Source organism: Tachypleus tridentatus, chromosome 2 (genome assembly GCF_004210375.1).
Source record: "Tachypleus tridentatus isolate NWPU-2018 chromosome 2, ASM421037v1, whole genome shotgun sequence".
Lineage (NCBI taxonomy): Eukaryota > Metazoa > Arthropoda > Merostomata > Xiphosura > Limulidae > Tachypleus > Tachypleus tridentatus.
In genome coordinates, this window is record NC_134826.1 from 28,894,026 (window position 1) to 28,921,048 (window position 27,023).

The 27,023-nt window shown below is 31.3% G+C and overlaps 1 protein-coding gene across 6 annotated transcripts in view; it reads right to left on the bottom strand.

Moving 5' to 3' along the window:
- Positions 1 to 6,158: 6,158 nt before the first annotated feature.
- The window catches only part of YME1L (ATP-dependent zinc metalloprotease YME1L), a 140,297-nt gene continuing 119,432 nt past the window's right edge, over positions 6,159 to 27,023 (bottom strand). For all 6 annotated transcript variants that reach the window (XM_076481856.1, XM_076481825.1, XM_076481845.1 and 3 more), the window contains exons 17-19: positions 26,490 to 26,563; positions 23,464 to 23,571; positions 6,159 to 7,071 (exon numbers count right to left, since the gene is read on the bottom strand). In XM_076481856.1, the coding sequence (XP_076337971.1) occupies positions 6,919 to 7,071; positions 23,464 to 23,571; positions 26,490 to 26,563 (335 nt within the window). In that variant the 3' untranslated portion in view covers positions 6,159 to 6,918. The remainder of the gene's footprint in view (positions 7,072 to 23,463; positions 23,572 to 26,489; positions 26,564 to 27,023) is intronic.

Below are 27,023 nucleotides of genomic sequence, written 5' to 3' on the forward strand. Positions count from 1 at the left end.
TGTAGCATTTGGCAGGTTTAGAATAATCATGTTTCAATGTGTTCAAAGTTTGAGTGTTTTAAACCTTAACAAATCTTTCTATGGTTTTGTCAAACTGTCCTACTGGATGGTGTGTAGAAATGTTTGGAGAAACTGATTTTGTCAAACTCTGAAGATTATGTAAATTATAACTTTGAAGATGATAAGTACACTAGAACGAGTGGCAGTTACCTACTGTGGAAAAATAACGTGTTGAGGACAAAAGCTTTTGAAGCAGTGTCCTCCATACTTGTTTTTCTATAACAGGCAGTTGTCACCTATTCCAGTGTACTCAGTATAAATACACTCTGCCTAAACAATCTTTAAAAGAATAATTTTGGAGAGGTTGCAAGTCAATATCTGATTTTTCTAGCATAGGTATTTGTTTTGAATTTCGTGCAAAGCCACGCAAAGGCTATCTGCACTAGCCGTTCCTAATTTAGCAGTGTAAGACTAGAGGGAAGGCAGCTAGTCATCACCACCCACCGCCAACTCTTGGGCTACTCTTTTACCAACAAATGATGGAATTGAACGTCACATTATAACGCTCCCATGGCTGAAAGGGCAAGCATGTTTGATGTGACAGAGATTTGAATACCCACGACCCTCAGATTATGGGATGAGTGCCTTAACCACCTGGTCATGCTAGGCCATAGCATATATATATGGACTCCTGTAAGAAAGGAATGAATTTCTTTGTATACATTTTCAGATTTTATACTGACTCCTTTTGTTTGTTTGTTTGTTTTTGAATTTTGCACAAAGCTACTCGAGGACTAACTGTGCTAGCCATCCCCAATTTTGCAGTGTAAGACTAGAGGGAAGGCAGCTAGTCATCACCACCCACCACCAACTCTTGGGCTACTCTTTTACCAATAGTGGGATCGACCGTACCATTATAGCGCCCCCACGGCTGAAAGGGCATGTTTGGCGCAACGGGGATGCAAACCCGCAACCCTCGGATTACGAGTCACACGCCTTAACACGCTTGGCCATGCCGGGCCATACTGACTCCTATATTATTAGTTGATCACTGCAATGATGTTCTTTATTTAGTTGTCCATATCTTCTTCATTCATAGTCTTTGCAAATTCCCATCTAGTCTTCTTCAACCTAAATCCTCCACAAATTGATAGGTTAAACAACCACATTTTTTGGCCATTTCACTGGCTAATTATTAACTTATGTTTTCCAATTCTTTCCCTCTAGTTCTTATATAATAATTAATACAGTTTTAATTATTGTTCTAAATCATATTCAAAACTTTTCTTCTAGATTTGTCTAATACTTTTTCTGTTGATGCTGAAATTATATAACTTAAAATTAGTCATAAATACTAAATAACTAGCAATCCAGATATTCAAGTCAGTATTTCCAGGCTTCATAATATATACATATGCATATGAAAATTTGAAGCTGTTAGAATGAGCCATGGTAATTCTTTTGTTTATATATTCCTCTGTAGTAGGTTGACAACAGCTTTAACCCTCACTAATTTGAAGAGATAAATCCATGGTGCTTCCAACACACAGATCTCATATCAGTAATGGAAAAGCAGAGGCATCTTCCAATATTTTATAATAACAGCTTACTGTAATCAACTGTAGCCATATTATCAGAGAGAAATATGGAAAAGCAAATAAATTAGTATAAAATACAAACATTATGAGTTTGCTCTTCTTCTGCATTATGAAAATTAACTGTATCAAAGTACATTCATGTCCTAAGTTTGGTGTGATCATTTATTATCAACCAATCAAACAGTGCTACACCAGCATCTACTTATTAAAGTAAAGGCAGCCATAATATTCTTAGCAGTAATGCATAAAATGAATTCATGGTGCTCAGAACAGAAATGTAACGTGACAAATGGGTACGAGGTTTAGCTTGTGAAGATTACTTAATGAAACAGGTTGTGACAAAATTAATGTTTCAGAAAGAGCTGTGTTGAAACTTTGATGAGGACATGAAACTAATACTGTTAATTAAAGTTAAGTAATTAACTTCATTACTTGTGACCATCAGATACATTAATCAGTGTTATGTGAAATAACTAACCAAAATTACAATTAAATCTATTAATGCCATAAAAATAGTGAACTAACAGAAATTAGTATTTTTGATTATTACAATTTTCAATTGTTAACACTATTCACGTAATTGAAATATTACCAATATGATTTCTCAAAATTATTTTTGATTACATCACAACTGTTCAATTTAATTATCATTATAACTCATGAAAATAAGCAATTAATTGAAATTAGTGTTTCTGGTTATTACTATTTTTTATAGTTCCAAGTACCCAAGTCTCACATGCAAATAATCATTTATAAAATCCACCAACTATAACAGAAGCAGTCAAGGTAGAAAATTTCTAAAATTGATGTTTAGTACCTGTGGGTATGATATTTATATGTTACACTTTTCAGTTAGGTAATTAGTAAAATATATACTAAATTAAGTACAGATGTTAGTGTAACCTCCAGAACAGTAAGGTGAATATCAGCTTGAAGAAGCCTATATGGATTCTAATACTATTAGTATGGGCTTGGCAAAATTAGCCAAATTTATGACTCTACTTTGACCTTTATAGTTTACATACTATAAGTTTTAATATGTTTTGTGTATATTCACAAAATTCCACACGCCTTCAGTAGACATTAAATATTTTTGTGTACAAATTTTTTTTTTAATCAGTATTTTCACTAAAACTTTGTGAAAATATGAAGTCAAAGTGATAACTGTTCCAAGCTCAAAGCAATTTTTGGTTAAAATAAAAGTACCTTTCTTCATATTTTACTGCTAATTGTCTATACCCTAACTCAACACAAGGTAGATGAATTTGTCCAACCTTGTAACCACACACACACACACACACACACACACACACACACACACACACACACACACACACACACACACACACATATATATATATATAAATTACAATTTTTTCTTTCTAGAATGCCTTCAAACTGTAACATTAAACTACAATTGTTTGTCCAAATAACTTGTAACAGTATATATTTGTTTCTACTTAAATTTTGTTTTATTGTCCTTTGAGCCATGTCTAAATGACAATCATATCACACAAGTTGTAAATAACTTTGTAAATGTGTAATTCACATTACTCTCTCACATTACACACGGCATGGACTACTCATCAGCACACGTCATGAAAGTGTATCTTTTCTCTTTTTTTAAACTAATCTAAGTCTGTGGCTCTTATATGTTAGTTACACTTATAATAATAAATAAAGAATACATATGAAAAACAAACTTATCAGTCATCTTTTTATTTTTGCTGTAAACTGTCAGTAAAACTTAACCATACTTTTTTTTTTAAACTAATGCTACTACTGCACGAAAGGTTTCATTTAAATAATTCACCAAAGATCACAGAATAACAACACATAAAATGCAGAAAATGTCTTATAACTATCACAGTTTGTTTGACTTTTTTTAACCATGTGACAACAACTGTTAAAACTTCAGTTAAGCTTGTTCATGTTTCTCCTATATGAATTGGAAGTGAAACTACAATTCTCTGTACAGGAAACAAGGTAGTATACCAAATCTTTGGCTTTCTATTGGTTATAAATAACATAGTACTAAATGTCACAGAAAACTGCTTTCTGTTTGTATAAGAGAGGATGTGACAGCTAGACATCTGGGGTCTGATTTTCTAGTTTATGACTCTGTAACCAAAGAAGATTGAATGTTACAAAAATTATGCTTTGCCTGATTAAAAACATTATTATAATGAGTAATATACATTAAATTTCATACTTCTTAAAGGAGCAATAAATAATTCATAGAACATGAAATGCTCAAACAGCAAATGTTGCAATCTTCATACCAGGGGAAACTGAGGATTTTTTCCTTTTAATACAAAATATTGACTTATAAAATTAAGATCTTAAAATTTATATGATATTAGAACTTGGATTATTAGTTACATTTTGATTTGTGCTGAAAACAATGACATATGAAAAGAGTTAGCTGATCAAAATCTTCTGCTAATGAGAAATAACCAAACCAAATGACTAAAGTGGAAATCAGAGGTGAAAAAGTGGGATTAACAAATCTGAAGATATCAATCTGCTTAGCAACAAAAACTATAGTTTGCTCAATAGCAGAGCATATAGCATTTTGATCAAGGTACAACATGTACAATTGAGGCATGCCGATAGACCAAAAGGTGTGACTGTATCTTGGTTGCAGATATACATAAAATCTGATAGCAATAAGGCTAATACTTTGTAACAAAAGAACAAAGGAAGGTGGAATAACTGCACATGAACCTGGTATGCAAAACCTCCTCAAATGTATATTATTAACAGCTTATGAAAACTAAGGTCAAATTGTAATCAAACAACCTTACTGAATTTTGGGAAGTAATATTAGACATTGAAACAATATTTTACAATTATAGGCAGGTAAACTTAGGGTAGTATTAAAACATGGTGAACTGTTCTGTTCATAGCAAACACAAAATACCAGTGTTTTAAAACTATCTCACTTTTCTTTGTAGTTTCTGTAATAATGAATTATGCTAACAAAAAACTATTTAGTTTTCCAATACTGTAGACAGGTCATAATAGCTTGTTCTCTTACTGTGTGAAATAGAAAAGTATCAGAACACCTCCCTGGGAATATATTAGATTGGCCAAAACTTGACTATTACTGTTTAAGATAAGGCACAGTTACAGTCTTTCTTGGGTAATACATGTAGCCTTGCACAACAGAAAATAACGGAGTTATATCAACTGTCCGAAACAAAAGAGTTTTAGCATTTCTCCTCTTGTTTTAGGATAGGTATAGGATGTGCCAAAAATTAAGGCTGAAATGACATATTTTACACTGTTCTTTGAGGTAAGCTTGCAAGTAGGCTCAACTATGTCTAGTTTCTGATACAAATATTTATTAAAGGAATGTCAGAAAAGATCTACAAGCTTCCCATTACTCTTGTACATAAACCTGTTTTTTTTTCTATAATATGGTTTAAAATTGACATATCTTGAGTGGATGTCTATCAGCTCATCTAACTTTTTTGTTGGCTTATCTTATACAAGAGGAATTTCTATTTTGATGTATAGTTATATTTAATTATTATGACACTGAGGGAAAAGATTGTGTTACACAGATATTTACTGCTACAAAAATTTAGTGGTATTTGTTTGTATTTGTTTTTTGTAGCAGTAAATATCTGTGTAACACAATCTTTTCCCTCAGTGTCATAATAATTAAATATAACTATACATCAAAATAGAAATTCCTCTTGTATAAGATAAGCCAACAAAAAAGTTAGATGAGCTGATAGACATCGACTCAAGATATGCCATTTGTGTTACACAGATATTTACTGCTACAAAAATTGTTAGTGGTATTTGTTTTTTGTTTGTTTTGTCACATTTTGATCTGAAGCAGCATATTGCAAATGCCAGTCAGTATAACCTAGCTATCCTTCTGAGGTTGTCAGTCACTATTGATGTAGGTTATCCAATAATCTAGTTATTATTGTGTACTGTAGTGAGGTATTTTAAGACTTACTTATACTAGATATTACAGAATGGCATAAAATTCTCAAGATTTTGATAAAGAACGAACAGAACATTTCACTGAATTAACTCAGCATTTTAGAATGTAAATATAACACCATTTTCTGATTTGGAGTTATTACTGGTTAGGCAGCTTGCCAATCATAATTCTAGACAGCCTAATGTTTCTTTCAATGTTACTGGGTGACTATGACATCACAGCACTAAGATGTTGGTTGAAAGCTTCTTGTTGTTCCAGATTACTGCATTAACTACCATCAACTGACAAGCACTCCTTTGTTTCAAAACTCACAAACAGTTAACAAAAATAACAAGAGCAGTTGAGTGGCATTTATGTGAGAGAAAATAAGGTTAAAGAAAAATAAAGTATAAAAACATAAAACATGTTGGGTATAAGTACACAGAGTTGCTGTTCCATCTCATAAGTTTTGGAAAATGTTGATTTTTAGATTCCAAGTAAATAAGAAGTTTCTTTCATTGTCAGAAGCAAACACAGTTCTTAAAACTTTGGTTGTAACAGTTACATGGATAGTAAACCTGTTGTGTGGATTACAAATAACTAGAACATCACAATTAAGCATAATAATCATTATTCTAGACAATTTAGCTTCAATCCATGCAAACAGTTACTGGTTTATATTTCATCTTTTTGGTAATGATACTGTACATTTATACTAAATAAGATTGTATTTCAGAAAATAAACTTAAAAAGAATAAACAGCAGGAATATCCTCTTACATATTTGAATGGTTACTACATAAATAGCTTATTGCTGAAATACAATAATGAACAACTTTAACTTCACTCAAACATTTTTTTAACTTGTATCATATTTTGTATTACAGAAATTCATATTTTTAAACTTCAGTTGTTTGTCCCAATGCAAATATAATATCTTAGCAGTTAGTTAAAAAAATTTAATCATATTACACAGCAATTTTTACAGAATAAGTTAAATGAATTTCTGAAAAATATTTAATGGATAGATTACAGTATGGTTAGCATAGTTCTCTTTCAAGTTTTTTTTTTTTTTAATGGATAATACAAACAATGTGCAACATGAAATTCCTTATAACACTATTATGTATTAGTAGGCTTGTTTAACACATCCAAATTATCGTTTATCATATATTCTGTACATCACACAGATAAAAAATCACTGTATCACTAAAATTTGCCATATATTGTTTTTCTGTATGTACCAAATCTACGCTGCGAATAGTGATTAAATGACAAGTCTATAAATTGAGATAGTATCAGCTTTTCATCACTGACAGTTTACACAAGACAGTAAAAAGTCAAGTTCAAAATGTTGAAATACTAAGTTTTCAGTACATCAAGGTCTTTGTTTCATAATGTCTTTTTTACCACTTAGTAAAGTTTTAAGGTCTTCTGCATCTAAGGTTTCATACTTGAGTAAAGCTTCAGCTATTATTCGATGCTCTCGACTATGAGTTCGAAGGATGTTCTTGGCTCGATCATATGACTCCTGAAAAGAATTAAATTATCAATAACTGATTACTAATGTAAACCTGTTAAGAAACTAAACTTTACTGGAAATCATCAGTATAAAAGTATGTTTGGTATTTTCAAGGTCAAAATAACATTTAAAATAATATTACACACACACGCACACATGGAGTAGCACACAACTTAAGCAGGAGTTTCAAATTACAACCACAACATTACATCTGGATGTAATTACAAAATTGTTTCTTTAATATCTTTGAAAGCATTAGTATAATTCACAAGTAAGGATATATATTGCATTTTCTCCATGTTCAAAACTTTACTGACAAACTTTTGATCCTGTCATCAAGACCACAGATACACAAATTTTTAACTATTTCAATAAATTATATCTGAGTAGTTATTTGTGAGGTAGAAAACAACAGCTTGAATATAAAATAATAGTACTGCAAATAAAGAGTAACAATGATTTTTTTTTAGTTTGTTCAGTAACTACTGACTTTAACTCTTGACTAAATTACAAAATGCAACTGCATCATAAAATTACAAGCTTCTCTGAATAAAATTTTCAGAACCTCTCACATCACAGACATTTGAAGAATGTTGGACTGATTATCATTTGGTGCAAGCCACAATGAACATATCCCTACCACAAAGAAAGAGAAAATCCAAAAAATATGCTTGGAAAAGGAACGGTGTTGCTGCCCTAAAGGACCATACCAATAAACAACAATTTCAAGAGTCACCCAACACCTTACTCTTGAAATATCCTGGAAGTCACTCCACTGATGACGTCTTGGAAAACATCAAATATTCAGTTCATAACACCATAATCACAACAGTTAACTTCTCCAAACAATACCAAGATTGGTTTGACAAAAATGACACAGAAATTGCCAATATACTCAATTTGAAATAAAGAGTTTATGTGTCCTGGCAAAGTAATCTTAACAACATGAAATGCAACAACTGTCCCAATGAATCAAGGCTGACATCCAAAGTGCAATCTGAAAATGTCGAGAACAAATGATGGGAAGACTAGTCCATGGAACTACAAAAATTTTCTGATCAACATGATACTTACAGCTTTCTCCAAGCTGTGAAGATTATTTATGACCCTCAAAACCATGTCCCAGTTTCAATTCACCCAACCAATGGCAATATGCTCCTCAAGGATGCCAATTCTTTCAAAAAATGGTGGAAGGACCACTTCAAACAACTCCTGAATATGGATAGCACAACTGAAAGATATATCTATAATAAGAGAGGCAATTCATGTAATAATATTTTCTGAGGTGGTCACATTGAATTGTTCAATGGAGGAATGAAAAAATTCAGCAACACTAGCAGCTGTAGTCATAGATTGCCCAATAAATATAAATGGCACAACAGCAGCATAGACCACAAGTTCCATGTACCATATTCCACAAAATATCATGATGCAGCAGCTATGATTCCTGATGAAATGACAGAAGTAGTAATGCTACTGATCAAATACAGTTGTATACACTGCTGATTCAGAAACTGGTACAGTTATTCCATGACATTCACAATTTGACCATTTGTGATTCAGAGTGTTCATAGTACAGCTGCTGTCCATTCCATGCTCTTATGCTTCACACCACAGCATCTCACTTGTTCTCACTCTTTGTTCAATGACAAAATTTGTAAGCAGGCTCTACTGTGTAATCTCTCCAAGTCCTCTAACCACTTCCTTTGCTGTCACTGCTGTTAATGGTTTTAGCAATTGCAACAATTTCTAGAACCTAACTCTCATCATTCCAGAGATTGTCAGTCAATTTTGCTTGTGCAACTGGTCAGATGCAGTTCTGTGAGGAAACTCAAACATTAAAAACCAGAATAAGACCAATAACAGTGGGCTACCAAATGCAGGTTAAACAGAAGGTACTAGCAGAACTAAACTTAAAATTGGCATTCTGAGGTGTTCTATAACTGTAGTCTAGTACATCGTCATTGCCTACTGCAGGAATAAAATGAACAAAAGAAACTGTTTACTGTTTGAAGAGAAGAATGCACTTGTTTGAAAAGTTAACTGTTCAAAAGTTGAAGTTGTACAAACACTAGTCAGTAACTACACACATTTAGTTACTCTGTTAAAATGTAGAATGATTTTAAACATGGTAACAAAAGTAAAAGAGACACAAGCAAGCCAACTATATTGCATCTAAGAACATAAAGGCAAATTTCAGAGTCTAAAATCTCTTAATGAGGTTTGTATAACAATTTGAACTCTACATAGAGATACAGGTTCAGTGATTTATTCATGAAGTTTGCTGGTGTTTTTTGAGGCTAAATGACTTTGAATTAAACACATCATTCACACAAGGGGGCAAGGCATAATTTTATTTGTAACTAACACATAAATTTCTTGGAACATCTAGGTATTGAATAAAATTGTGATGAATCCATTCTTTTCTACATTAGTGAATATAACAAAAACAAAGGAACTTAAAGGTTCTATGCAGACTTTATGCTGATGAATGTAATATGTCAATGCATAGAAAAATGCCTGGAGGTTTGGAAGGTGCCTGTTGGCTTAAGACACTAACATTGGCTTCCAGCTATTGACACACAGAACTAAATGATGGTAGACGACTTAAAACTGCTATTACCACTTTGGAAAGTCTGTATGAATCCTTTTACCACCATTTATTCTGCATAATATACAAGCCACTTATTGAAGGACTCAGTGTGGTTATATGAAAGTGCTACAATTGAAAATATGTATCATCTATATGGAAATTCTAATCTTTGATCATACAAAACAGCCCAAGAGAAAAACTGAAAATGGTATTCAGGGAAATCGAAAATACAGAGTTCAAAGTGAAGCCACAGATGTCTGCATTCATGCACACAAAAGTGGAATTTCTCATTCATGTAGTTCATGTGAATGGACTGTTCAATGATCCTTAGAAAATTGAAATGGTTAAGAGATAACCCCAACCTTTTAGGTTTTGCATCTTTTTAATGATAATTTAGGCCAATATCCTCAAGATACCTGCACCATTGTCACTATATTAATTATATAGTCTTTGCTCTTTGGCCAAAGCACAGATACTGGATCATTCTTGTCAGGCCTGTTCATTCATTGTGGACACTGACGCCAGTCACTGTGGGACTATAGAGATATAGGTTCTCTTCTTAAAATTTCTAAAATACATTTAAAGAAAGGTAATCCACATATTCTAATTCTTACTGATTACTTCACTATTGATTGACACATTTGAGCAGTCCACTGTATATGTTTATTACTTGAATAAATGAATAAAGTTCTAAAAGCAGTGAAAATACCCAATTCACTGTATCACTCTTTAGTCAATGGTTGGGCTGACTAAGCAGTTCAGATGTTCAAGTGTGTGCTTGTTAAGTTTACAAATGCAGAAGTATATACATATAGTATATATGCTATATGTATTGATCACAGATCACATACCATCCAATGAGAAACAACTCACTAGTTGGTTCTTCAAATCTTCTGATGGTTAAATGAGAAGTACATCTAGTAGATTTAATACAGAGGTTTCTTCCCAATGCAGAAACATGTGAAAGTGACCACTCTCTACAATAATTAGTGAGAATCATGAAATGAGCAAATCAGCCTTACAAAAAATAAAATATAATGATAAAACTCTAACATAACAATAGCTGGCACCTGGTGACTGGATTTTGCTTTCACATGAAACTGGAAGATCATAGGCTAAACTGGTCCTTATCTTGCCTGTCAACAGCTCAAAAGTAATAAATCATGAGTTACAGTGGTTAAATCATATGCATCAGCCCTTCAAACATAAGGACAAGCTTAAAAAACTTTATCAACCATAAGCCTTTCAAAAACTCATTACTAAAGGAACAGACATAGAAGAAAAGGTTGACCCTGATGACTATAACAGTGTGTTGTATGGTCTTTACTTAACTGATTAGGGGTAAGATGTTTGTAGTGTATATCTGATTGTCAAAAGAGGAGTCTGAGAGTAAACAGAAGTAGAAAAAGCCTGTATCTACTCTATCAATCAACCAAGATGCTAAAATTAACCTAATCCTTATGGAAATAATTATTTGCTTATCATGTAATTAGGATGGTCCGTTTCATTGGCATTTATTTAATTTTGAAGTACCCAGTTGACTTTCATGATGTCTTCAAAACATTGTGAAGTAATTGCATGATTATTATATAGTTAATGCAGTTGGTAGGTTGATAGATCAAAGATAATTTGGGTGTTGTAACCAAAGTAATATCTGGTAACAAGACATTGGTTGACTACTTGGTAAAAACAGTTTGATCTGTCTACTGAGTTGTAGTTATATTTTTTCAGAGAAAACCACAATACTCCCTACATACACAGCTAGGATAGATAAAGAAATCAGATAAGATCTATAAACTGATAACTAACTTTGTTCATGATAAATGGAATCATCTTATGTTCCCAATTACTATCCTTGATGCTTCTACAATTAAACTTGTGCACATTAATATATTTTGTTACATGAAATATAATCTAAACACATGACTGAGACAGGAAGGGCATTTCTGCTTATTTCTGTCCATGATTATTTTTTCATGAAATTATGCAAGTTGAAATGCTTTAAATTCTTTATGTGGTGTCTGAACTCAGTACATGTACTACAATGTTTAGAAAGCAAGACTGATGATAGTGATGGTTGGTAATATGGTTACATATTTGCTGCTTAATGGTAGCATTATTTACTGCAAATGTGTATCTCAGACATAAAGGAACAGAAGTTTGGTTTGTATTAATAGGTGGCTGCAACCTTCTAATAGACTTATGGATATAAATGTCTCAAAGAGAACATTTCATAACCTTCATACAAATTACATACAAAATATAATTAAACTACTATCAACTAGCATGAATTACTCGCACCATGTTGTGAGATTTTATGTTCCCCTCATGATTTACAGAGGCCTCATTGTATTGGTCAAGCATCTCTCTTATCATCTTAGTTACTTCTATAGATACCTCAATACACCAATTCTTTAACTATTTCTGTTGCCATTTCCCAAACATAATTCAACTCTTTTTACAAGAAATTTGTGTTAATTCAGCTTCTCAGGAACATTGTTTTCTTCTCATGATTTTATTTGAATTTTCATTCTCCAATACTTTCCATTTCTTATTTTTTCTCATTGTTGCCATTTCTTAAACTTAATTCAACTTTCTTTAATTCTCAGGTTTGTATGGGAAAATAGCATTTGTCAATTAACCTCCACATATCGTTTGTTCAATAAGTGAGAATACATAAAAGATAAAGATTATTTTCTACAGAACTATAGGAAGCAGAATTATAGGGATTATGGGCTAAAGGGTCAAAATGCTTTTGAATTAAATGAAAACAATAATACCCAAATGCACACCCTCAGAATTCCCTTAGAGTATGCATGCAAAGTTTTGTATCTCTAGGTTCATTCGTCTTAAACCTATGGCAGTCCCCCCCACACACACACAGACAGGCTCTTTATTATTATAAATGATGTATGTAAATAATCTTGACATCAAAATGTAGTTTATTATTGCAGTTTAATTTCTTAGTTTCAAAAGGAAATATATAAATAAATTACCAATCTGCACCTCTCAGAGTCATGACTCGGTGGCACTGTGACATTTCATTTTTTTTCTCTTCTCTTAAAAGGGCTTCATTTAATTCAAACAAATAAGAACAAATGCTATAGATACTGCTATGATAGAGTATGAATTTCAACTTCTTCCCTTATTGAGATAAACTTATTTGTTCAACCCAAGTTTACTTGCTCCTCCCTTATCTTCTTTCTTTAAAAAATTATCACAATTTGCTTTCACATTATTACTTTACATTTTTATACCCAATAGAAAGTCCTACACTACATAGATCAAATGATAATCTGTTTTATTTTAGAATTAAAAACCAATAATTTGCCTTGAGAGGTTGATGTGTTTCAACTAAAAATGTTGCTCTGACACACAGTGAAATTTATTTTACTTATTTATAGGTTAATTAGAAAGCTAGATAAGTTATAATAAGCTTTAGGAAGTTTTAATTTGATGTACTTTTTAAATTATGAAATGCTGATTTGAAAATTACATGAATTATTTATGGACAGCCAACATAATGAGAAAACTGGTTTAGTAAGCATATTGGTTTGTATGCATATTTGTTTACTGTTGTAAAACATGGAACAAAAGTAACAAAGTGTGAAAGTTAGAAAATGGGTTAGATAAAAATAAAAACTTACATAAAGCCAGGTGATTTATTGCACTGTTAGATTAGTTAGTTACATTCAAAGAGCAATAAAACAAATGTAAACTGTAATGAGCCTGAGATTGTTAGGGTAAAGAAATATATGCATTTTTTTACTATCTGTAGTCATTCTAAAAAAAACAAACTATTTTTAGTTTTATTCCACATTTTTCAACTTCTAATGTAGATTTTGGATGCTCTGAAGCTTTAGTTATGCAAATAAAACATGAATATTATGACTCAGTAAAAGCCTTTGTAAATTCTGAGATTCTTCTATAAAAGAAATAATATTTTGTATTGAACAGGCTTTTCACATTTACTAAAACATTGTCCACATTTGTGAAGCCACTCATCATTAATATGAGATTATAGTAAATGTCAGTTCTTCCATACAATATCAGCCCAACAGAGTGATCCCTTACATAAAAGGTTAATAGATAGTAAAGATATGTAAATTAATAACTTAATCATATACAGGTTCTTAAGTATCCTACAGTCTTAGGATTTGCAACAAACAACACATTTCATAGAGAATAAACTGGAAACAGACAGCAAAGGAAAAGACAAACATAAATGCGAAACAAAGAGTTGCAATAATATTTCTTTACAAACATAAAAAGTACATTAGTGGTTTCACACTATTACTGGCCAGCTACAAAGTGTCTCTAATAACTTCGTTAGCTGCTGATTCTGGGAGGACAAAATAATGCCTATACTTTGCAAGGACCTAAGGAACATGTATATATTACAATCTTAAACAAAAGTCCTTATGGTGCATCTCACAATTCCAGTTCATATTAACTCCTACAAACTTCTTGTAATACTCCTCTGCTTGGATGTCACCTCCATCACATGGAAATAACACAGAAGCACTACGAAGCAAGTATGTGGTCTAAGTGAAAGAAGTAATGCAAAATAACAACTATTCATATTTTTTAAACAATAATATTAATTATCTGCAAAAGAACTGCATGAATATCAATATTTATTTGAATATATTTAAAAAAATACATTGTCTTATAAGTTACAGAACTTTAAAACCTAGAATATTTAACAACTACTATTCCTCACCTTTCTTAAGCTCAAACTTTAAAATTAAATGTTAAAATGCAATCTCTGACTTACTGAGAGAAATCCAGAAGCTTAAAAGTGAGTTACATAGCTGTGTAATGCATTACGAGGGATCACTTTACAATGCTATTTTTTATTATTCAAGCATTCATTAAAGGTGTTCCTATAGTTGCAAATTAGACCACCAGGATACTATGGTTATGCTACTGTCCCATAAGTTTAGTACTCCCCTCTCTTTTTATCTTCCTAGTATTCTTGAATTTCACTCAGAAATTCAAAAATGGTCTTAAACCATTTCTCTTCTTTGCAATATTAAGATTCACTTAATACTGAATTGCCTTTGCACTCTTCTCCATTTGAGGTTAAGCTATCAGATGCATAAATATGTAGACTGCTCCTGTATGCAGATGCACTTTTCTTTGAGTGTCTGATATCACTTCCTATACCAAAATTTCTCAGACATCTTTAACAGCTAACTTTTGAGCAGCTGGTGTGTCATTGTAATTCTAATCACACCTGCTACAGTTGTACTAACATCTCAGACTCCAAGATTTAGCTACTTTACACTTGCAAATTAACTTTGAATCTGTCCTTGTTCCTTTCTCTCTCTCAAAAAAAAAAAAAATTAGAATTAGATATTCTAGTTCATTGTTTCAGAAGATCCTTGGAGGTTTTGCAAAAGATAAAAGGATTTTGTTTGTTTTACATTTTGCTCAAAGCTACACCAGGGCTACCTGCAATAGCCATCTCTAATTTAGCACTAAGACTAGAGGGAAGGCAGCTAGTCATCACCATTTACTGCCAAGTCTTGGGCTACTTTTTAATCAATGATTAGTGGGATTGACCATAACATTATTATGCCCCCATGGTTGAAAGAACAAGCATATTTGGTGTGACAGAGATTTGAACCCATGACCCTCAAACTGTGAATCAAGTGCCCTAACCACCTGGCCATGCCAGGCAATATAAAAAAATGGTGAGTGAACCACAAATAAGGTACTCCCAACAATACCATAATGACTGTCTGAATTATGGTAAAAAAAACTATTTTTTTAAAACTAACTAACCTATTTATTCTTTATATTAATTACCTCCTTAGCTAACAATTAAAATGTCTTTGTGCCAAGACAACAGCTTGAACAGAATACAGATTACATTTACTGAACAGAATGATGCAAAATTAAAAGCAAAATGAAATATCTCTGCACACACAGGAGTGATTGGACTGACGTTGTATTGGAGAAACAATGTTCATTATAATTATAATTTTACAAGATTTATCTCCGTAAACTTTGGTAAAGTTTTAGTAAATATTACAGTGTACACATAAATTCAGAATTACTAAAAATAATATTTCTCTTGAAAGTTCACCTGTGAGTTTACTGAGTGCAAGGTGACTTTCATATTAAGAATAAAGATACAATTTTCATATTTCATCTAAATAACATTAAGAACCTCCTAAATGGGGATCAGAAAATGCTTATCAGTGATACTTCAAATACGAGAATAAAATCAAAAATACTTTTATTTTGCTATAGTGACTTCAGTGTGTAATAGATAATTATGTAACTTAAAATATTTTTGCCTCTCAACATTTTTTACAGTTGCTTTCATTCAATTTTATTGTTTCACAACTCTTCAAATACCTAACTGTCTGAAATAGCCCCTGAAGAAGAAAAGTCCACCTTTTGAAAGCACTTGGGTTATAAGGTTTTCTATTTCAGTTTTGTCTGAAATAGCAATAATTCACCCAATAGGGGGAATTGGAAGTTTAGACGTAAATTAAATTTCAGATTGGATCATGCAACATCTCACTAAATATGTTACTCATTCATTACACTATGCAAAACAAAATAATAATAATTATGAACTCAGCATTACAGAACAAGAACAAAGAGTAAACATAAACAGTATACATGAATTCATGTGTTCACTACAGCACAACTCAAATACACATTATATCAAACATGTTAATACTTTAATTTTACATACTTAAATATTTCATACTGCTTGCTACAAATGCAATCTAAAATATGGGAAATTGTCTGTTAGTAATGAGATTTGAATTATTTAATTTTGATTGTACAGCTGCAATTAGGATTATAGTAAAATTAGGTCAAAATTAAAAACAACATAGCACAAGTTTTTTGTTTGATGCATACAGCCAAATGTGTACATGTAGGTAAATGTACAAGCCTAATTACTCGAGCTATTTTTCACATACTTGAAAGTCTATATATTCAGTCATATATCACACTACTATTTTAAATACCTTTAAGAAAGCCAGAAACATGTTATGTATGAGAATGCGTTAAACAGTAAGTAATATATCTTTAATTTACTGTGATCATTCATGAATTAAACAGAAAAGGTGGAAATGAAAAGCAACAAAATGGAATAGATAATTTTCAATGAGTTACATGAAATCAGAAATGACTGAACATAAAACCACAGAAGTAGGGAGAACATATGCAAACTTTGTTGCTGTAAAGTCTGTGCCAGAAACAAGGACACCACACTAATAGATCCAACAATAAAAAGAAGCATGAACATACCAGTAGGAGGAGCTTTCATTAGAAGCACTAATATGGTTACCAAGCTCAAAAAAGTACACGATGTATGTCTTGAGAAGTGAAGGAAAACAAAACTTGTAGAACCACTGAGAATAAGCTGTAACAGTGGAATCCAAATTGGAAAAAGATCATTTCAGGGTTAATGAAACTGTAAACTCAGATGATTCTGATGAGATTCTTAAGAAAATCAAATCAAAATTAAAATAAATCTTGTGTTGGGTAGTTTTTTTATTGGTTTTGGTCAAATAAAAATATTTGCTATTTAAACGTTCATAGTATTAAATAGTTAATATTTTCTTGTTACAACCCTGTCGCAATGCGCTTGCAGATGTAGTTTTCCTTACAAAACAGCCTGTTCTTACAAAATCTTAAGCAATCTCAGATTCAAGTTTTTCCTGTTTTACATACAGTTTTGAGAATCAAAATTCAAGCTTTCAGCACATAAATGTGTTTTTAAATGTGTATTTATTTTCAAGCATGCTAATTTTGTGTCATTCCACTCTGTTGATTGCAACACATCTTAAGTATATAAACTGTTATGTCAAACATGTAAATACTTTAATTTTACATACTTAAACATATTTCAAGTGCACTGCTTCCTAAAAATTGTAATTTAAAGACACTGTCTGACATTACACAAGGATCACAATATCACTCTCAACTTTTATAATTCTTCACAAACTTCAATGAAAGGCCAAGTCACTTACAATCTTAACTCTTAAAACAATTTGTGAACTCATAACAACATGAATACACCTAAGGTTTTATTAAAGATAAGTCTGTACAGAGCAACTATTAATTTCTGATGACTGGCCAAACATTCAAGTTGAACTTTAAGACTTACAGTGATGGTTCCTTTCATATTCTGAAGAATGACTCATACTTCTGTCCATTAGATTGCTTTGGTACCTCAGCACAATGGGAGAGAAACCTGTAGGTATCTCCTTTGGTGTACTGTCAAAAAGGGACACATTCCAGACATGGCTTGATAATTAGTAGAGTGACTGACAGTTCCTATAGTAGCAGCTAAGACAAAGATGGCATGTTTTCAAGGGGTTGAAAGAAAGAACAACATTGTTTCTTCTTACCGGTATGCTCTTTAAACATACAGATACCTATTACAAGTGTAGAATTTTGTGATTATGCTGAAAATGTACATCACATTTCTTTCAGGTGTCAAGAAGGCACCATATTCTTTCAACAATACACTTAAAAGGTTTTGGTTTCTTCCCCCCTTTGAAGAGGCCAACCAAGATGCAAGAGTTCAGTAATGTATCATTTGAGGTTTCCCCAAAAATATGGGCTCAGAAAGAAATTATAGAATCACTCAAAGCGCTATAAGAGTGCCATTATCTCCATGCTTGTCAATACCTAAGAGCAGGAAATCTTCCATATTGAGGTGCAGAAAATCATACTTGACTAAAATAACCAGAATAAAAGCAAGTGAGTGATGCAGAACTAAATGTTGTGGCCAATCAGATTATGGCATAACTTCTGAAGGAATAAGTCATTAATCCAAACATATCTAACACATCTCACAGTTAGAATACTGAATGTACTTACCTATATACTACAATAATACACTTTTTGCACGTGAATGTTCAAACCCACATAACTTGGGATACAGTTATATGTTTGTTGGTTGAGTTTTGTACAAAGTTGAGTCTTATCTGTGCTAGTCATTCCTAATTTTAAAGTTATGGACACGGAAAGCAACCAATCAATATCACCCACTACAAATGTTTAGACTACTCTCTTGCCAATGAATAGTGGGATTGGCTTTCAAATTATAATGCCCCTACAGCTTAAAAAACAAGTACATACATTGAAGGGACTCGGAACTTTGATGTGCAAATTTCAAATCAAGTATCATAATCACAAAACCATGCCAAGCTTTCTAAAATACTGATCCAAAGGTTGTCTTCTAATGTGCCCACACAATTGTCTGTTTAGGGTAAAGGAAACTGCTTGTACTCTTTTCACTTACTTAATATCTACAAAGAATCCAGGAGTCTTCTTTTCCCTTTCTGATAATAACTACTACAGACAAGTTAACACTTTTGAGAGTTGTTTTATATTACAACACCTGCTAAAAAAACCAACAAAAAACAATACCTTAAATACCAGTAATTACATTACTTACTTAGCTATTATTACTTTATTACGTTGGAGATTTAATGTGTAAGCTACCTAAAAAAACAACAAATAAACAAGTTGCTGGCAGATAAAGGTATTATTCCTTAGGAAACATGCTGCTGAACTGTAGAGCTCTATTAGTGGATCACACAGTTAACCAAGGGATTTGTTTCTGTGTAAGGATACAATGTTTTTTTAGTGATGTTAAATATATTAAACAATAAAAGAACACAAAGGCTTTTAAAATAACTTATATTTATTTGGTTAAATTGTAAAGATAAAAGAACAAATAAACTGGCTTCAATTTTACTCTGTCATTTTCCCATATAACAGTGGCTCATATCCACAGTTCAATATTTTGTATCCAGCTTGTTCAGCATTCTTATTACATTCAGAAGAAGTTTAATTTTGCACTTGTAGATATTTATATATTAGTTTAAAATCTTTTCCCCTTTCAAGATTCTACAAACTTATATTATTCTACAAGAACTCAGTAATGAACAGAATAAATTTGACTTCAGTTGTTTCTCATTGAGAACTTTATTAGACGTAGTATAATGAATAAACACCACCATACACTCCAGAACAAAATTATATTTATTTTCTTCATTGTTTTCACAATTCCTCCAGAGGTGACAAGCTTAAATTGCAGATCTAGCTGTACAAGCAGCAGTGACAGAACTCCTGAAGGAGTTGCAGAAATAAAACATAACTTTGTTCTCCAGCTTATGGATGTTTCTTCATCATACAAAATGTTTAAGTTATGCTTGTTAGCACTTTGTGGTATTAGATGTTTTTTTTTTTTAAATAAAGACTGGTTTATTGTTCAAAATATTAAAACAAGAACTGAGATGCATTTATATTGATATTCCCTTTTAGCACATGTATAATTTTGGTTGCTTTGATGTTAACTATTTATCAAGTTCTAGAAAATGACTGATGTCTGTTGAAACATTTCACTATTTTTGACATTCTTTGCTTTTTAATTTATCTTCTAATTTAATTACACAGATTTATTGTCCTAAAACTTTACAATCACTTGTAAAGCACAAAATATATGGAACAAACTCTATAGGGTAACTGTTGAACTTTAAGATATTCAAATAAAAAGTGCTAACTCATGTAAGTATTTATAAATTAATGTGTTGTTAACATATTTATAATATCTGGTCTGAACAAAAAAGAAAATCTCACAAATTGTTTCTCACATTAATGTAAAAACTAATATAGCCTGTCCACCAGCCACACCATAGATAAATCTGATATGAGTATGATTCTTTAAGTGTGAATAAAGGACACTAACTTTGAAAACATGTTCTTAGAAAATACCATTTACTACATAAACATGAAGAAAATACCAATAGCATCATTTAATGATTATTTGGAATATAATTTTGATATAAAAATGAATCTACATCAAACCTTGAAATCAAGATATATATATATATATCATTCATAAACTTTAAATTCCGCAGAGGCATAGAAAACTCAAAACTATCTACAATCTAGTACATTAAAAATAGCATACACTATTTTACAAAATATCTGAACTAATTAATCACATGAGAGATGTGATAGAATATAGAGCCCCTTGTTTTCAAAATGCAGCTTTAATCATACTTATTGGGCCTTATAGCAAAATGCCATGTATATTATACATGTCACCAATTCAGCAAGTTTGTATATAATATTTAATTTCCTTGAAACTTAGCTTAAATTTTGTTATCAGTAGCAACAAAAAGTGCTTGATGTTTAAAAAATGGTACAGCTTTTCTTTTAACATGGACTTAGGCAATGTGTTCAATGTAGGGACTGAGTTTTCTATGGACTTCTGTTGTTTTTTATTGATTTTTTTATGTTTCAGGCTCCATGTTGAGTCCTTTATGAAGTCTGCATTTTGCCAAAAAACAAGTCATAGCTATAGAATTAGAAAACAACTGAAGATATAGCATTTTCAATGCTATATACGTATATGACTGAGATATTCCTCGTCTATCTATTAAACTTACTCAATAAAAATATTCAGTTTATTATCCAGCTTGAGTCAGACTTTCAACCAGTATTTACCAATATTATAATACAGTACTATTGATAAATTAGAGATTACACAATGATTACAATGTATTTTATATACAAAATATTAAGTTTCTTGTATTAAAGGTATTTAAAAAGTTAATTTCTGACAGGCAAAACAAATCCATATGGAGCAAATTTAGTTTGTTTACTTTTTGTTTTATGATTTAACCATCCTTAGCTGAAAGCACCATCTTGAAACTAATGAGAATTTTTTTTTCAAAGCTTTTTTACATCCAGTAGGAATCAGATTCCAGTTATCTTGACATACTGCCCAGTATTTATTCTTTGATTTTGGCTGCCTCTATTGTTTGTTTTTTTAATCATCACACACTCAACAATACTAAAGCGTGAATTGTTCAGAAACCACTCTTAGCATGCAACAGTTCCATCTATTTCTTTACTACAAAGATATTGTGTTACACTGAAAGTCTGGAATTATTAATCTAGAAAATGAAACTTCTCACACCAAATGACGTCCAGAAGGAGCAGCATGATAAATTAGTACTTGTTTATTCAAGGCTTTGTCAACTTAATTATAGTTAAGTAATCTCACACTTGGATGTTTTGTCATACCTAATAGAAGACTGCAAATGATTTTCCTCTAATCATTTTCTAATACTGAAATGAATGTATTGGCTGCTGTTTGTTCCTAAAGCCTGAAACCCTTAGCCAATAAAACCGAAGTACTATTTTAATATACTGAGGATATCCATTTATTTATTTTATAAACTTAAGTCTCTTTTGTTCATTTTCCTTTTCAATACAGAATTTCTTTGTACACTTCACCCTTTCAGTACTTTTTGCTATAATTTATGTGAACTTTAAACACACTGATGATGCAGCAAGGTGGCTGCAAAATTTACATATTCTTCCAAATGAAGAAAGTCTAAGATGCTTAACATGTATGCAAAAAGCTATGTTGTCTTCCAGACATGATCTTTTCATGTCTTTAGTTTGTTTTAAAATTTTTGCAGAAAATTTCCTACTGACTATATCATGTCATACTTCACCAGAAACTGTGGGTTTTGGAGCCTTATTCATAATTCAAAATGTAATGAAAAAAAGAAAAAACATAATTCTAAAGAAAAAGGAAAAATTGTTTTGATACTTTTAACAGAAAACTAATAAATGTGTGTAATGAAATTTGATGTTGAGCATCAGTATAACAGCCAGAGCATTTCAACATCTAAAAAGTTATGTGTACCAGTTTTCAGAAACCCAATTATCATCAGATCTGAAAATTTCTCACCTCATTTTCTAGAAATCCTTTAAACCAAACATATGCTTTTAACAATGTTTAAATAAATAACAGTTTCAGATTAGCATTTCAATTTCATATTGGAAATCTTTTGCACAGAAGATGAGGCAGTAGTCTCAATTATGCACTACAGTAGACAGCAACATACCTACATTATAGGCTCAATCACCTACATGAGCAAATCATGGAGTCCTTAAAAATTCTGAAATGAAATCAGTGAAAATATCTGATGGACAAAGTTTAAAACAAGAAATATATCTCACCAACAACATTTTCAAACTAATAATAACCCTACGCAGTTCATTATATATTCACTAGTAAGGCCTTCTAACCTTAATCCATTTGGAAAATCTTTAACCAACATCTACCCTATTACTTGCACTTGCCATAATTCTAAGCAACAAACTCAGGAGAACTGGTAAAACTCAAAATCAAAGTTTGTTTCAAATCTAAAGTTTTTAAAGTATTTTACAAAGACCAAAACAACTCAGTAATCTTTGTAAACAAAAAACACAATTTACAGTGCCCCCTGCAGTTATGATGAAATCTACAATGCAGAAACAGAATGGATAATAAATTATAGACTACATGATATTGTAACAAGGTCTAACACTCAGGAAAATCAACCACTGCTGAACACTCTTCAAACACAGAACAATGATCTCAGTAGGACAAGTATAAGACTTTGAATACTGCTCATCACTAGAAACTTAGAAAAATTAATGAAGTTCCGAATAAAGATAAATAAACCAAAGGTCAACCAAGGCCAAGAAAATAGTAACATGTGAAACTATATTCTAGAGAAGATTAAAACAGTAAGACTTCAAAAACCTTTTGACCAATTACAATTTATTGCAGTTCAAGCCTTCTCTCAAAGCCAAAAATGAAAATATGATGATGGACTTAAAATGAAGCCTGAAGTCTGTAAGTCAAGAAAAATGGAATTAGAATTACAAAGAAAACTCACAAGTACTGATCTGATATTCACATAAAGTAAGAATGAAATAATGTTTTCACTTCGTTCCTTACACCAGATTCTTACCGTTAAGAGTCTCTTTATTTCTGCATCAATAGCTTCTGATGTTGAAGGTGCCAAATCACTGATAACAACTAACGAGTTACGTTCTTCATCAAATGTGCGTACGCCAAGCTGGAGGATGAGAATTTCCTTAAAATACTTAATGCTTAAACAAAATTAACATGTCATTTCTAAAATACCTATATAATTTACAGTTTATCATTACATCTTATTAGAAATTATATCATGCATTTCATTTGATATTTGAATAGTATACATTATTTTGATATAAACTGCTATCAGGAATAATACATATTAACAAATACAGCACAGCAGAAAACAGTCATTCCTTACCAGCAAAGACAATAAATGTTCTTCTCCAATATTTTTGGCAAAATAACATTAATCTCAATTCAAAGATTATGGCATCCATAATGCATATCACTTATGTAGAACATACATGAATGTATTTCAGATGAATTCTGCACATGCTTCTAAGTGAAAAAATATCAATGGACAAGGTACTTGGTATTGATATTACCATATTTGAGAATATATGTCAAAATGTTATCCTTGTTTAATGAATGGAATGAAATATTATCCACAGGCTTATTCCAAGACAGCATTAAAACATAATACCGTTCATGTAGCTACTTCAAAGTGTAGATGGATCTTCCCCAAATTTGGTATGTAGAATCACTGGGTTTAGGAAAAGATACAAATTTCCAGTTTTGCATTTTGCAGTTTTAAAGGCTTTTTTTTAAATATATACCTCTACTTTTCCCCCCTGTTGATTTATCTTCACTAAATTTGGTAAGGAGGTTTTACTGGGTCCATGGGGAAGATATAAATTTTCAATTTTGCATTCTGCAATTTTTATGGGCATTTTTTACCATTACTTCACCTATTGTTGATGAATCTTCACAAAATTTGGCATGTTGGGTCATGAGAACATAAAGGTAAATTTGTGATTTCACATTTTGTGTTTTGCAGTTATGATGGGCATTTTGTACAATTACATATAAGGAAAGCAGCTCTTTGCATTCAAACACAGAAGCTGAAACAAAAGTGGTAAGATTATCTAATATGTATGAAATATGGAGTGAAAATTGACAAGTCACTGAAATATGCCCTTTTAAAGTTAAGAACTTAAAACTAAAATAATATTGAAATTTGATTAATTATATACATTTTGACATCCATTCACAACAAAGTAGTTTAATTAAATCTTAAATACAACTTTTTATGAAAGTCATGACATGATCACTTTTATCAAGTAACATTTAGAATATCTGCTGACTTTCTGAAGGCAGGTATTAAGTCAATTGTCACCTGTAACCATAAATATTAAAAGAGTGTCAAACAGTACCTAGAAAACTAGTTTTTGGTTCTCCACTCAAATGAATTGGGAAAGATTTAGAGAATTTCTAAATTTAGTTTACCCAATCAAATGTATATAATAATGTCCCAATCACCACAAATCACTATATGTAACCTTACACAACACGATCATGAAAAAATATCTACTATGTAACAGATGAAGTTTAATTTGTAAGTGATTCTATGGAATGTCTATCTATGAAAAAATATCTACTATGTAACAGATGAAGTTTAGTTTGTAAGTGATTCTATGGAATGTCTATCTATGAAAAAATATCTACTATGTAACAGATGAAGTTTAGTTTGTAAGTGATTCTATGGAATGTCTATCTATGAAAAAATATCTACTATGTAACAGATGAAGTTTAGTTTGTAAGTGATTCTATGGAATGTCTATCTATGAAAAAATATCTACTATGTAACAGATGAAGTTTAGTTTGTAAGTGATTCTATGGAATGTCTATCTATGAAAAAATATCTACTATGTAACAGATGAAGTTTAGTTTGTAAGTGATTCTATGGAATGTCTATCTATGAAAAAATATCTACTATGTAACAGATGAAGTTTAGTTTGTAAGTGATTCTATGGAATGTCTATCTAAGCTGGCAGAAGAAAATCATTTAGAAACTAACATAAAAGTATGTTTTCTTATAGCAAAACCACAGACTAGCTGTGTTATCCACTGAGGGGAATCAAACCTCCTGATTTTAGTATTTTAAATCCAAAGACCTCCCATTGTTTACCCAGGGAGCCTAACACAAGAGAAAGATAATTATCTCCAGAAGTATCTGAATGGGAAAATAACACTTGAAGATCAATGTACTAATGCATGAAGAAAGAACAAGAACCAAAGCAACTGTACTTTATTCAATCATATGCAAAGTTAGGACAACAGCCAGTTAACTAAAGACATCAGAACACATAATCATAAAGGAATAAAGGTACAGTATACAGAATCATGAAAAAAGGGTAGTAAACATACTATCCTCCACCTTCTCTAAAATCATGTTTGTCAAAATTATCCAGATATAGGAGATTCCATGTAGTGAATTATAATGAAGTGCAATACATGGAAACAGAAAGTTAAAACTTTGGAGGGAAAAAAAGGGTTATTCTCAAGGGATGATAGCTTCTTAACAACAATAAACCCATGTTTTGAAATGGCATGATAAACAGTAAAGAAAATTGGTAAGTGCATTATTCACATGTAAGACTTATCAGTTAGTTAAAACATTATTTCAATTTTATGAATTACACCAAATAGATGAATTTTTAAAATGTTTAAATGAATAATTTTGTAATAATTAAGAATTATTATTTTTACTTTAATTTTTGTACTTTGATATAAATGTACCCTCAACACCTTAAAGGTACTCACCAGTCACAAAAGAGTTAATAAAATAGCCTGAAAATATTATTTTGGGCAGCCAATTTTTTGCAATTACTCAAATCATATGCATGTAGACACCAGAAACTGAAGTAACAAATATCACATTTAATTTTTTCTCTGTACATTTTCAGGATAAAAAACAAATTGCATAAAATTATAAATCTGTTCTAGAATTAGTTTTTATTTTTCACAAATGTAAATCTCTTATTCTAAATACTATTAAAAAAAAACACAAAAAATTAAAGTGAGATCACAAAATATGAGAAAAAAAAACATTACCTTATCAGACATGCCCCATTCCTTTACCATCTGTGTGGCTATAGCAGTAGCCTGTTTCAAGTCACTTGAAGCTCCTGGTAATTATTAAAATATATAGTATTACTAAACTTATAACCAGTAAGAACCAGTATATCCTTGAAATTTTCTATTCAAATTTCCTTTAATCAAACTGTTTTAAACTTAATAGTGATATAACAATGGTTATAAAGACCAAAGGCTATTTCCTCGACATACAGTTAAAATATTTAAATTGTGTGAAAGATTTTATCCATGATTTTTAAATGAAAAAACAACAACAAAAAACATGCTCATGATCTTATTAAAAACTGATCAACAATGCAGGAGGGCCAGGCTACCATGTGAAGTGCTTTAGATTTTTTCTTCAAAATCCAAACTTGCACTTCATTTCCCCTAGTGGCAAAATCTGGGTCAATTTTATTTTTCAATTCAGTAAATCACCTGCCATAACAAAGACATAAAACAGTATCATCACACACTTAAGTTTCTTAACTTTCAACAGAAGCCAATCAAACT